This window comes from Diceros bicornis, chromosome 9 (genome assembly GCF_020826845.1).
Source record: "Diceros bicornis minor isolate mBicDic1 chromosome 9, mDicBic1.mat.cur, whole genome shotgun sequence".
Classification (NCBI taxonomy): Eukaryota; Metazoa; Chordata; class Mammalia; order Perissodactyla; family Rhinocerotidae; genus Diceros; species Diceros bicornis.
The window spans coordinates 33,609,630-33,622,242 of record NC_080748.1 but is presented as its reverse complement, the minus strand read 5'-3'; the positions used below and the strand labels follow the sequence as shown (position 1 = coordinate 33,622,242).

Below are 12,613 nucleotides of genomic sequence, written 5' to 3'. Positions count from 1 at the left end.
ATCCCAGGTTGAGAATGAAAAGATTGTGTAAAATCCTGCATACTGAGCAGTGGGCCTCAGGGTCCCCTCTTTGAAGTTTTCTTCTGCTGCCTGCACTGTTTCCTCTGAGAGGTGAAGGTGATATTTTATCCATGAAAGAAGAACAGGTTGCTATTTTTAAAAAGCAACAGAGAATAAAGGAGGTCTTAGAAATTAAAAATATCTCCCTTTCCCCCACAGAAAGACAAACCAGTAAAATGTTTCGAAGCTAAAGTCAAGAAAATATGTGAAATAATAGAAAAAAAAATTATATATGTGTGTATACGTATGTGTGTGTGTATATATATGTACGTATATATGTGTGTGTGTACATATACATATATACACACATATGTATATGTAGATATATATATATATCTGCCCCCAGTTCCTGACATGGAGCTCCTGAAACCCTTGTAAATTCCTAAGTGATAAGAGCACCAGGAGCACATTTTGTTCTAATGAGGTGACTCTGGGTGGGCTCCTGGATGGGGGCTGGTCACCAAAAAGACCAAGCCAAGATTAGAAGTTTGGAATTTTCAGTCCCAGCCCTTCCCCCATCCTCCAGAGAGGGGAGAGGAGCTGAAAATTGAGTTAATAATTGATCATGCCTACGTGAGGAAGCCTCTATAAAAATCCCAAAAGTACAGGGGTTCGGGGAACTTCCAGGTAAGTAAACACATCTATATACTGGGAGAGTGGCTGAACCCCTACTCCATGGGGACAGAAGCTCCTGAGCTCAGGACCCTTCCAGACCTTGCCCTATGTATTCTTTTCATCTGGCTGTTCATCCGTATCCTTCATCATATCCTTTAATAAACTGGTAAATGTAAGCAAGTGTTCCCCTGAGTTCTGTGAGCCACTCTAGCAAATTAATCAAACCCAAGGAGGGGGTCAGAGAACCTCCAATTTGTAGCCATGTCAGACAGAACTTGTGGGTAATCTGGGGACATACTCCTTGCAACTGGCATCTGAAGTGGGAGGCAGTCTCATGGGACTGAGCCCTTAACCTGTGGGAACTGACACTACCTCCAGGTAGATAGTGTCAGAATTGAGTTAAATTGTAGGACACCCAGCTGATGTTGCAGAATTTCTTCAGGTGGGGAAAAAACCCACTTATCTGGTGTCAGACGTGCTGTGAGTGTGGTAGTAGTATGAAAGTAAAGGAGACAGACAGGAAGGAAGGAAGGGACTGGGGTTTCTTCTAATTCAATATGCCAGGAAGTAGGAAAAAAAAGTAGTCAAAGATAAATTAGGGAGAAAAATATTTTTTACTAAAATATTAGAAGATAAATCTAGAAGGCCTAGGATCTGAATAATAAGAATTCCATAGAGAAAATGAAGGGAAATAAATCAAAGAAATAACACAAGAAAATCATCTAGAACTAGAGATGAGCTTCCAGACTGAAAATGAATAAAAATGACCCTTAGGCTAAGACACATCATTATGAAATTACAGAATACCAGAAAAAAAAGAGAAGATATTAAAATATCTCCAGGGAAAAGCCCTCATAAAAGGACTGAAATTCAGATGTCTTCAAACCAATACTCAAAGTTAGAAGTGCAATGCCTTCAAAATTCTGGAGGAAAATTATTTGCAATTTAGAACACTTAACAGAAAATTGCAAGTTAAGAATGAGGGCTGAATAAAGATAGTTTCAGATATGCAAGGACTTGACACGCATCTTCTCTTGAGAGCTACTAAATAAAGCAAAAAGAAATGAGACCCAGAAATCAGGGGACCCAATACAGGAAAGCAATCAAAGCAATTCCCCAGATGACTTTAAAGCAGTAGTTCTCATCCTCGGCTGCACACTAGAATTACCTGGGGAGCTTTAAAAACCCTGAAGCCCAGGCCACAATACAGCCAGATCTCCAGGGGTGAGACACAGACAGCAGTGAATTTTAAAGCCCCCCCGGCTGATTCCAATGTGCAGACGAGGTTGAGAACCTTTCTCCGAAAGGAAAGTCTCAGGACAACAGCTGTGTAGGAGGCCTAAAGAACAATCAGACCAGGTCAAGGCAGGAGGTAAGAGGGATATAGGAGGGCCATTTCCAGGAAGGAAAGAAACAAGGAATTGACAAGTTATCTGACAGCTACAAGATGGAAAATGGTGTGGAAATTTGCATCAAGAGGAATTTTGTAGAACAGTCACAAAACCTGAAGGAAGGCAGTCAAATGCTCAAAGAAAACTAAGAAAATGCAAAAATAAAATAAAAATTTTTTAAAATTGAAAAAGAAAGAAAATATAGAGTATACCAACTGGCTTGGCAATAAGAAAACATTTACATAGTCATATTAAGGGAAAGCCTGAAATACTGAATAATTATATTAGGAGAACGGGGAGAAGAAATTAATAAGATCTAAAACTGATTAATCAAGAGATAGCAATATACACATTACCAGATGTGGAGAGCCAAATCACAAAAGAAACAGCTAGGGGAGTGTGGTGGGCTGAACACTGGCCCACCAAAGATGTCCATGTCCTAATCCCTGAAAGCTGTAAATATGGCAAAAGGGACTTTGCAGAAATTAAGGATCTTGAGATGGAAAGATAATCTGAATGCCCCAGGTGGGTCCAATGTAATCACAAGCGTCCTTATAAGAGGAAGGCAAAGTCAAAGAGTCGGGAGGTAGTAGAGATTAGAGTGATGCAGCCACTTGCCAAAGAACGCTGGCAGCCAAGAGAAGCTGGCAGAGGCAAGGAACAGACTCCCACCTAGAGCCTCCAGCCCTGCTGACACCCAATTTTAGCCCCTTTATACTCATTTCTGAGTTGTGACCTCCAAAACTGTAAGAGGATAAATTTGTATTGTTTTAAGACTCTGAGTTTGCAGTAATTTGTGACAGCAACAATGTGAAATTTTTTTTATCAAGGTATAACTGATATACAACATTATATTAGTTTCAGATATACAATGCAATGATTTGATATTTTTATATACTGCAAAATGATCACCATAATAAGTCTATTAACATCCATCACCATATATAGATACAAAAATTTTTTTTCTTGTGATGAGAACTTTTAAGATCTAGTCTCTTAGCAACTTTCAAATATGCCATACAGTATTATTAACGATAGTCACCATGCTGTACATTACATCCCCAGGACTTATTTATTTCATAAGCAATGGGAAATTAATACAAGGAGTTTAAAGTATTGGAGTAGAGGTTGAACTGAAGGGGTGCAAGGGACATATGTCTTTAAGTGTTCACTTTTTAAAGAACATGTGACACATGGATAAAATTAAAATAACCAAACTGCACTAAGTGTTCAGAGCAGCGGAAGTGAGAGGATATGGCCAGAAAGGCATGAGCTGCAGGGCAGCACTCCTCAAACACTAATGTGCACACAAATCACCCAGGGACCATGTGAAAATGCAGGTCCTGACTCAGTCTGAAGTGGGGCCTGAGATTTGTCTACATTACTATAAGCTCCCAGGTGATGCTCGTACTGCTGATCCATGGACCATAATTTGAGCAGCAAAGACCCGGACTCTAGGACTGTAGAGAGGTGAACTGGGGGGTGGGGGGGTAAGCAGAGAGTAGAAACGATCTATGCTTAAGTGAAGGCATTGAGTTTATCCTTGAAGATACAGGGAGCCAGGGGTCAGTCCGGTGGCATAGTAGTTAAGTTTGCATGCTCTGCTTTGGCGGCCCAGGGTTCACAGGTTCAGATCCCAGACACAGACCTAGGCACTGCTTGTCAAGCCATGCTGTGGCAGCATCCCATATAAAGTAGAGGAAGATGGGCATGGGTATTAGCTCAGGGCTAATCTTTCTCAGCAAAAAGAGGAGGATTGGCAACAGATGTTAGCTCAGGGCTAATCTTTCTCACCAAAAAAAAAAAGATATAGGGATCCACAGGGTAGTGGAACAACAGGATGAGATTTTTAAAAATTATTATTCTTTGTAGAAGAGGAAGAGGCATGGGGCAGAAACCAGAGACTGGAAACCACTTAGTGTGCAACTGGAAATATTCAATGAAAATGACTGAGGAAGGTATGATGATGCTGGTACTTCTGCCTATACACACACACACACACACACACACACACACACAGAGTATAGAGAACTATATCAACCCATGTGTAAGTGAACACTGTAAGTTATTTTGGTCTGAAGTTTTCCTGTGTAACACCTAAAGGAATTTTCTTCTAGTCTTTTTCATTGGCAAAATCATACAGTGTTTATTAAATTCCCATCTGCCCATGACAGACCCACATTTAAATAAATGTAAGAAGAACTGTTTTCTCAGGCAAGTTGCATTTTGCAGTAAAATTAAAATTTCTTAAAAAAAACAACTCATCACACCCCTTATGGATAAGTATCACACAGTGTTCACATTCTGCACGTTGACCATAGTTAAGGCAAACCGCAGGTGTCTTAACTTCACAAAAGCTCAATGTACGTACATATTTGATTTTCCTAAAGCATTAGAAATGGTTCTGCAAAGCGTTCTCAGAAGAATTCTATGCATATGGATTAGACAGAATGAGAAGAGTATAATATGGGTAAAAAGTCAGTTAAATATATTGAACACCAACAAATTATTAATAGTTTGGTGTCAAAATGGGGACAGCTATTGAATGTAGTACAGAGGGAACCATCCTGGGTCCAATCCTGCTCTGTGTCTTCTATTAATAACTCTGAGGATCGTGTGACTAATGCACTAATCAATCCACAGAAAATGCAGCTCTGGGAGACATTACTAATGCTTTGGATGACAATATTAAAATTCAAGATGAATTTTAAACTGTTAAATTGAAGAAATGAGCCAAAATCAATAGAGCAAGCACACACAGTTCTGCCAGGTGTTTCAAACCACAGGATTCAGGAAGCCCTCAAACAGAAATCAAGGCCATCCTGCAGCCAAACACCCAGTTGGTAAAGCTATCCAACTCCCGTTTTCCCTCCTCTTCCTCATGGCCACGGGGTATCTGGACAGAGGTCAAGGACTGTGCCCTACACAGGATTTAGCTCTACTACCTACAGCTTCTCAACTCTTTCCTCCAGAGCCCTGCAATGACAGGAGAGAGATGATGAATTTGATGTGACTTATGGAGTCCACATTGGTAAATTTAGACTTTGGAACACCACATTAAAAGCAGGGAAAAAAAAAAAAAAAGGAACACTTAAAGGTTTGTAGGTAAGATCATAATGACCTTTTCCAAGGAGTTTCATAATGTCTTCCTGATTTTTTAAAATATGGTCACTAAAGAGAAAAGGAGGATGGGAGACGATGATCAGATTTCTCTGACAACTTATCTTATCACTTACCTACCAAGACCTTGGAAAAACTAAGACTTTAAAACTTAAACCCATGTTTTCTTTCAACTACAACCCTTTCCTGGAGTCATCCTTAATTACACTTATTTTCTTGTCCCCATTAGCCAGTCAATAATCAAGCCCTGCCAATTTCACTCACCTTAAAGTTCTCTGACCTATACTGTCACCTCCATCCTCTTACTCACCACTCTAATTCAAGTCTTCATCATTCCTCACCCAGACTAATACAGAAGCGGCTCTGCCTCTCTGTTCCTTTAGATCTATCCTTCACATGGTTACCAGTGTGATCCAGCTAAAACACAAATCTGACCTTGAACAGTCCCTGTTTAAAACTTTTCAGTACCTTCAGTACTTACAGAATGAGGTTCAAGTTCTCCAATGTGGCTTGCAAATTTCCACAGTGGTGTTCTACCAGGAGCACCACAGCTTCCTGTGTGGGGCATTTCTGGATGTCTCAATGTCTGGGGAATGCTACCAGCACTTTGTGCCTAGGGGTCAGGAATGCTGATCATCCTACAGTATCCAAGATGGCCCACACAATGAACTACCCCACTCAAATTGCCACTATTGAGAAATCTCCTCATGGCTCCTGCCTGCTTCTCAGCCTGCTAGCTCACTCCTCTAGACTGCAGCTAGACAAAACTCTTCTTCCCTAATACAAGCCATGCTTTTTCTTGCCATTATACCTCAATTCTTGCTTCTGTGTCTTGATTAACTTCTGAAACCTGGAATGACTCTCTTCACTTTACAGACTCATTTTTTAAGCTTCAGCTTTTTAATTGTTATATGCTCTACACTCACCACTTTGCTTTATAACTATGGTTTTCTCCTTCACTTGACTAAGGTCCTTCCAGGCAGAAATTGTATGGACTCGGTAGACTTTATGTAAACTTAAAAATCTGAAGGATGGATAGATGGATGGATAACTGGGTGAGACCAAAGGCTTTTCAGAGGCTGATGTTTAGTCCAGGTGCCCATAATGAGGTAACAAGTACCAGCACTGTTATATAGCTGGGAACAAGTTGAGGTCCAAGTATCAGATCAGGCCATCTGCCTTTAGTTTCAATATTCTATGGTGTACAGGTCACTCTATGCCCTTAATCTTCATTTACCAAGCACCTCTTTAAAAATGCCACACGGCACTCTGCGTGGCATTCCACTTACCCAAGTTGAAGGCTGTGGGTCACGAAGAGCAATTTGACAGGTACGTCTGTGGGGCAACTCTGTGTCCAGTCTGCTCAAGAACTCAGCAGTTTTGCTAGCAGGAACACAAATAGGTGTTAGTGCCTTCATAAAAATAGAAATATCATTATTTACTGTGCCTTTGGATACTAGCCTAGACTTTTTATTGGGTGATGACTGAAAGTGTCCTAGGTAGAAAAAAAGGTTAGTTTGAGAACAAGGTAGAGTAGAAAAATCAATCCAAAATGCTATTGCAAGACTGCACTCTTAGAGAACGTTAGTTTAAAAAATATAAAACTAGGTTTGTGGAATGTGAACCCATGATTTTATTTTTTCTACTTCACGTACTTTGATGTGGAGATAAATGCTCTCACAGATTCCACAGTGTGGGGCCCTAATTTCCTATCTGAACATTTAAAGCTTGACACTCAGTCTTCACCATAGAGCTGTGGAACGTTAATCCCTTACAGCATCTTCATTCCACACTGGTTTTACATCAGGCTCTTTAACCTCTAGGGGCTTTCTTTTTTGTTTTTCTTTTTCCTGGGAAAGATTTGCGCTGAGCTAACATCTGTTGCCAATCTTCCTCTTTTTTTTTTTTTTCCCTTCCTAAAGCCCCAGTACATAGTTGTGTATTCTAGTTGTAGGTCCCTTTAGTTCTTCTATGTGAGCTGTTGCCACAGCATGGCTACTGACAGACGAGTGGTGTGGTTCCGAGCCTGGGAACCGAACCTGGGCCGCCGAAGCAGAGCACGCTGAACGTTAACCACTAGGCCATCAGGGCTGGCTCTCTAGAGGCTTTCTCCTAGTCATATCTCATTTCCGTCATAGCCTTGACTACTCTCAGGACACACAGACCCTCTAATCCAGTAACCCTTAAACCATTTATGGATCATGGACCCCTATTGGATCCTGAAAGAAGAAATGGACCCTCTCCCTCCAAACACAGACACAGATGCACGCGTGCGCGCGGGCACACGCACGCACACGCACACGCACACGCACACACACACACACACCCATTTGCATTTGATTTGTACCTTCCATGGAAGGTAAGAAGTGCTGCTAGTTCTGGTCTGCATTTCTGACATCTCTTTTTGGCACTGAAAGATTGTCGAAGATGGACCTAGGAATGTCCTCAGTTTTAATAAGTTCTTTGTTTTTCCCTTAAAAATCCGAACCATCACCCCAATTCCTCCTCTCATCTATGTCAAGCACAGAACACAGGAAGTGTTTCCTAGTTTACTTCAATGACTGCTCCATTTTGCCTATCACTGATTAATTTCTCTCTCTTTATCCTTTCCTCATGTAATTTGTGGGATTTTTACCCCCTTCCTCCACATTCACAACCAAATACCTCCTCGAGGCCTGATTTATATTGCACCAGACCCTTGCAGCCTGCTCCCCATCTGCCTCCTTCCTCCTGTTATCTCTCTGCTTCCTCTTAATATTTTAGGCCTAATGCAAAGATCCAATTCATCAAGCACTTAGGACATGGGCATCAAAGGAAATACAAATGGTCTGGTAAAAATAAACACTATCCAGTGGGGGGAAAATCAAAACAAGGAATTAGAAATTAAACAGAGATGCCAACATCACTTCAAATAATTACTTAAGTAGAACATGGCATTTGAACAAGGCCAGAAGCTTAAGCTGGGAAAGAAGAGCTAAAAGTTAAGCGACGTACATAACCCTGAGAAACATAAGGCTTCGGTGATTGAGACAAGCAGCTTTTCCATTTGTCTAGGATTGCTTATCTCACCCAGAATAGACAAGGAGACTAATGAAGTTGCAGAGTCTGGAAGCTGCCCCACTGTCTGGAGCTTTATGAAGTCATCAGTCAAAAGTGTAGAAAGAAGAAAGTTGCCAGAAGTTTGGATGAGATTTCTGAACATCCTTAGCTGAGTGCAGTCCACAGGAGAAAGCAGTGAAAAAGAAACACCATGATAAGCCAGGAAGGAACTTCACACCAAGTCAACTGGCAGCCCTGTGTTGTGTTCTCTACATTGCTTCTCACCAGCCAATGCCAAGCACAAAGCTGGCTGGGTAGTTAACCACCAGCCACGGCCCTTGTGCCAATTATCACTGCCCCACATGTGCCACAAGATTAAATCATAATGACAGGGCCACAGGACTGTCACAGGAACACGAGGAGGAGCCTGTGGAGAATGTGGATTACTCCCAAGTGAATAACTATACCAACAAGACAAGTTCCACGTTACCAGGCTAACTGGTATTTTTCTACTATTACTACAGTGCCTAGTATATAATATAATTCCCATATATTAGCTGAATTGAATTAGGATCCGTAGGTAAAATTATGGTCATATTTAATAAAAATAAAATTTAGAACCTCCTTGCGAGGCAAAAGGAGGAGAAGTTCCTGATGCGGAAGTCCAACAAGACCAAGAACCCTGGACCCGAGCACTATGAGTCACCTTCTCCTTGGGGTTTCTTGCTCTTGGTGACCATTGTGACTCTGCCACCTATTAGAGGGGGACGACCCTCTTCCACTTTATCATTCTGACCCAAGCATGAATACAGGACTCCCTCTTTTGTTCTCCACAGAACAACTGATGATGGACTACCAATAACAGACTGATTTGAAGATTTAGTTTACTTATGTCCAACTCATGATCTTCAAGGGTCCTTCCAGCTTATTCTTAGGGCAATTCCTACAGCTTATCCTAAAAGTTCTCTTCAGGATAACCTAACCTCGACATAGCTCAATTGTAGCAGAGACTGCTAAATGTCCATCAAAATATATGTTCTCCTCTTCTAGTCACACAACTTGACTACATTTCCTAGCCTTCCCTGCAGCTAAGATCGGCCTTGTGGCTGAGTCTTGACCAATGGAATGCGGGAGGAAGTGATGCACACCACTTCCAGGACTAACTAATATAAACTTCCCATACTCATGCCTCCATACATTTTTCTTCTTCTGGTTGGCTGGACTAGAGACGATCCCCACCGCAAACTTGGAATTCATGTATTGAAGGTGGTAGAACCTCCATGGGCCTTTGGTGCCTGAATATCTGAATGGAGGAGGCCTCCTCTCAAACCTGTTCACCCAGGTCTTAAATGAGAAAAAAAAAAACATAGTGCTCAAGCTACTATATATTTTTGAGGTTTGTTTATTACAGCAATTAGCCTACCTTAATAATACAACATAAAGTAATATATACAAAAGAACCATTTCTCAATTTAAGTGATCGATTCCAAAAGTACATAAGAAGGGGCCAAGAAGATTTGAGCAAGAGTAGAAAAAAGAATTCTCAAGGATACAGCTAGGCATCTTAGCTATTTCAGAACCTTAGTCGGGAATAGAAGGTGGGAAAGGGGAAGAGCCTATTCACCCTTGAGGCATCTTCCTGTCTAGGAGCGACCCAGGCCAGAGTATAAAAACTAGTACTCATTTATCCCAGTACCACTAGGATCTTGTCTAGGTTGAGTATGGGTAGGGGTTTGGGAAGAGAAACTTCATTATGAGCAAGTCAGAGAAGGAAAGGGATGCGGCTTGTTATATTGTGATATGTTGGAATATTTGAAATCTGTTAATGGAGATTCATCAATAAAACAAAATTTGACCTTTTTGAAAGGACAAAAAATATAGGAAAGGCTACAGAGAGTGAAATACGTGTCTGAAGGTTCATTTGAATAGCCCAGAATTGCAAAAGATAATTCCTATAAGGCTTTTTTTGTGGGTGTGTGAGGAAGATTAGCCCTGAGCTAACATCCATTGCCAATCCTCCTCTTTTTGCTGAGGAAGACTGGCCCTGGGCTGACATCTGTGCCCACCTTCCTCTACTTTATATGGGACGCCGCCACACCACGGCTTCACAAGTGGTGCATCAGTCTGCTCCTGGGATCCCAACCTGTGAACCCCAGGCCTCCGAAGCCGAGCACACAAGCCCAACCACTACGCCACCACACCAGCCCCAAGGCTTTCTTTTTTATTTTGATAGTTAGAAAAGACAACTAGGGATTTTAATGTTCAAGAAAGAATCAGTTAAGCAAAGGTTAACTTAGACCTGCAGGAGCTTGTGAGTCAGGCACCTACCACTCATCACACCCCAGGGCTACAAGGTGCTAAAGCCCCTCTCTCTACCTGGTTACCCACATCTGCCAACTCTGAACCACGACGAGGCACAGAAGAACACTCTAACAAAGATGTTCTGCTACTGATTTTAAAGCTAAACAGTCATAATTAGGAAGGTACCCTCACGGAAAAACTACCAGTTACAAACCTCTCCCTGGTACTTTTTGTCTGGTGGGAGTGAATGGGGCAGTTTTACCTTCTCTCACCTCCTGTTAGCTAACATACAAACTCAAATGACTGCCGGGTCCAGGCAGGTCATGTAGATGACTGAAGTGGGCCTAGAGTGAGGGCAACAGGAGCTTGGACCCACGGATAAATGACAACTGCCGCTCAAATAGATGCAGAAGAGACCAGTGAGAGGAGTGAGGATTTTGACAAACTAGAGAGTGATCTTCTGTGTAAAGGGGTCAGCTGCCACTCAGCTCCAGGAAATCGCTCTCCATGGGGACACAGGCCAGCGCTGCCAGATGTCCTAGTTTTTATAGGTATACCAAAATGCTGAACATTTTTAATGTGAAATAGCTTGGCAACTAATTCAAAAGTATTTGAAACACTGTGGGCCAACACTGTTCTAGCAAAAAAAAAAAAAAAAACCTCTTCAGGTCAAATGTGGCCCCAAAGACCACTTGATTGTGACCAGATGATTTTGATTTTGTTTCTACCTGTTCAGGCTTGTATATTTCTTCATTATATATCCTTGATATTCACAAAAAGAAAGAAAAAGCAAGCAAGGTTGGATTCTAGTATTGAAGAGGGGGTTCCGAAATAGCTGCTGTGCTGGTTTGTGCACATCTAGGAGACAGAGGGTATATCGTATTTCATATTTACATGAAACACTCAAGTGTATTATTTTGGTATTTTATAACTATATATTTGTGTTGATATATGAAAAGCAATGGTGAGACACTACAAATAAGATGAAAAGACAACCCACAGAAAATAGTTATAACCAATGAAAAAACAATAAAAGGATTAGTGTGAAAAATATATAAATAACTCTAATAAATCAATTAGAAAAAGACAGCCCAGTAGAAAATTGCACAAAAGGGAGAAACAAGCATTTCACAGAGGAAGAAACCCAATTAATAACAATAATAAAAAGAATAAGAAAAACAACAATAACTTATATAGTGCTTATTATGCATCAAGCCCTGTTGTAACCAGATACATTACATATATTAACTTCAGGACAACACTGTGAGGGTACTATTATAAACTGCAACTTATTGAAGTTAGTTGCTCAAGATCATAAAGCTAGCAAATGTCAAAACCAGGATCAGACCCTGGCAGCCTGGCTGCAGAGTCCACGCTTTTAGCTACTACACTTGACTGCTCCTCATGAGCAATATCCATGAGAAAAGATGCTCAATCTCACTAATAATTGGGGACATGCAAATTAAAACAAGATACCATTTCACACCTGTCAGACTGGCAAAAAAATTAAGTATGATAACCTTGCCATAAGCTGGGGAGGGTGACTTGCAAAAGTGACCCTCTTATAAACTGCTGATGGGAGGGCACATTGGTGTTACCACTTCAGAGAGTAATTTGACAATAGTTTGTAGAGTTGAATATGTGCATAATGTCTGGGTGCCTACTCTAGAGAAACTCTTGCGTAGGTATCTAAAGAGACCTGAACAGGGACGTTTAATCCAGCACCATTTTAAGAGTCCTAGAAGTGGAGAGAGAAGGAAGATAGAGGGAGAAAGAGAAGAGGAAGAGGAAAGAAAAGAACAAGGAAGGGAGGATGGAAGGGAAGAAGGGAATGAACTAGATCTATCTCAAGAATCAATATAGTTAAATCTCAAAAAACAGTATCCAGTGGAAAAAAACAAGTGGTAAGAAGTATGACACAGTGATAAATATATCTAAAAGACACAAAACAGCAGTCTGTACTTTGTGTGGATTCACATATATGCACTAAAATTAGAAAACTGTGCATGATGAGAAAGAAGCAGCCCATGACATCCAGGAACTGCTCTGACACTCACATCTAGACCTTGATGTTATTATGAATTAAT

At 41.0% G+C, this 12,613-nt stretch overlaps 1 protein-coding gene across 1 annotated transcript in view; it reads right to left on the bottom strand.

The window, feature by feature from the left end:
- Positions 1–12,613, bottom strand: part of EPSTI1 (epithelial stromal interaction 1) — a 92,238-nt gene that overhangs the window by 29,229 nt on the left and 50,396 nt on the right. The window contains exon 7 of the mRNA XM_058548230.1: positions 6,476–6,569. Within this exon, the coding sequence (XP_058404213.1) occupies positions 6,476–6,569 (94 nt within the window). The remainder of the gene's footprint in view (positions 1–6,475; positions 6,570–12,613) is intronic.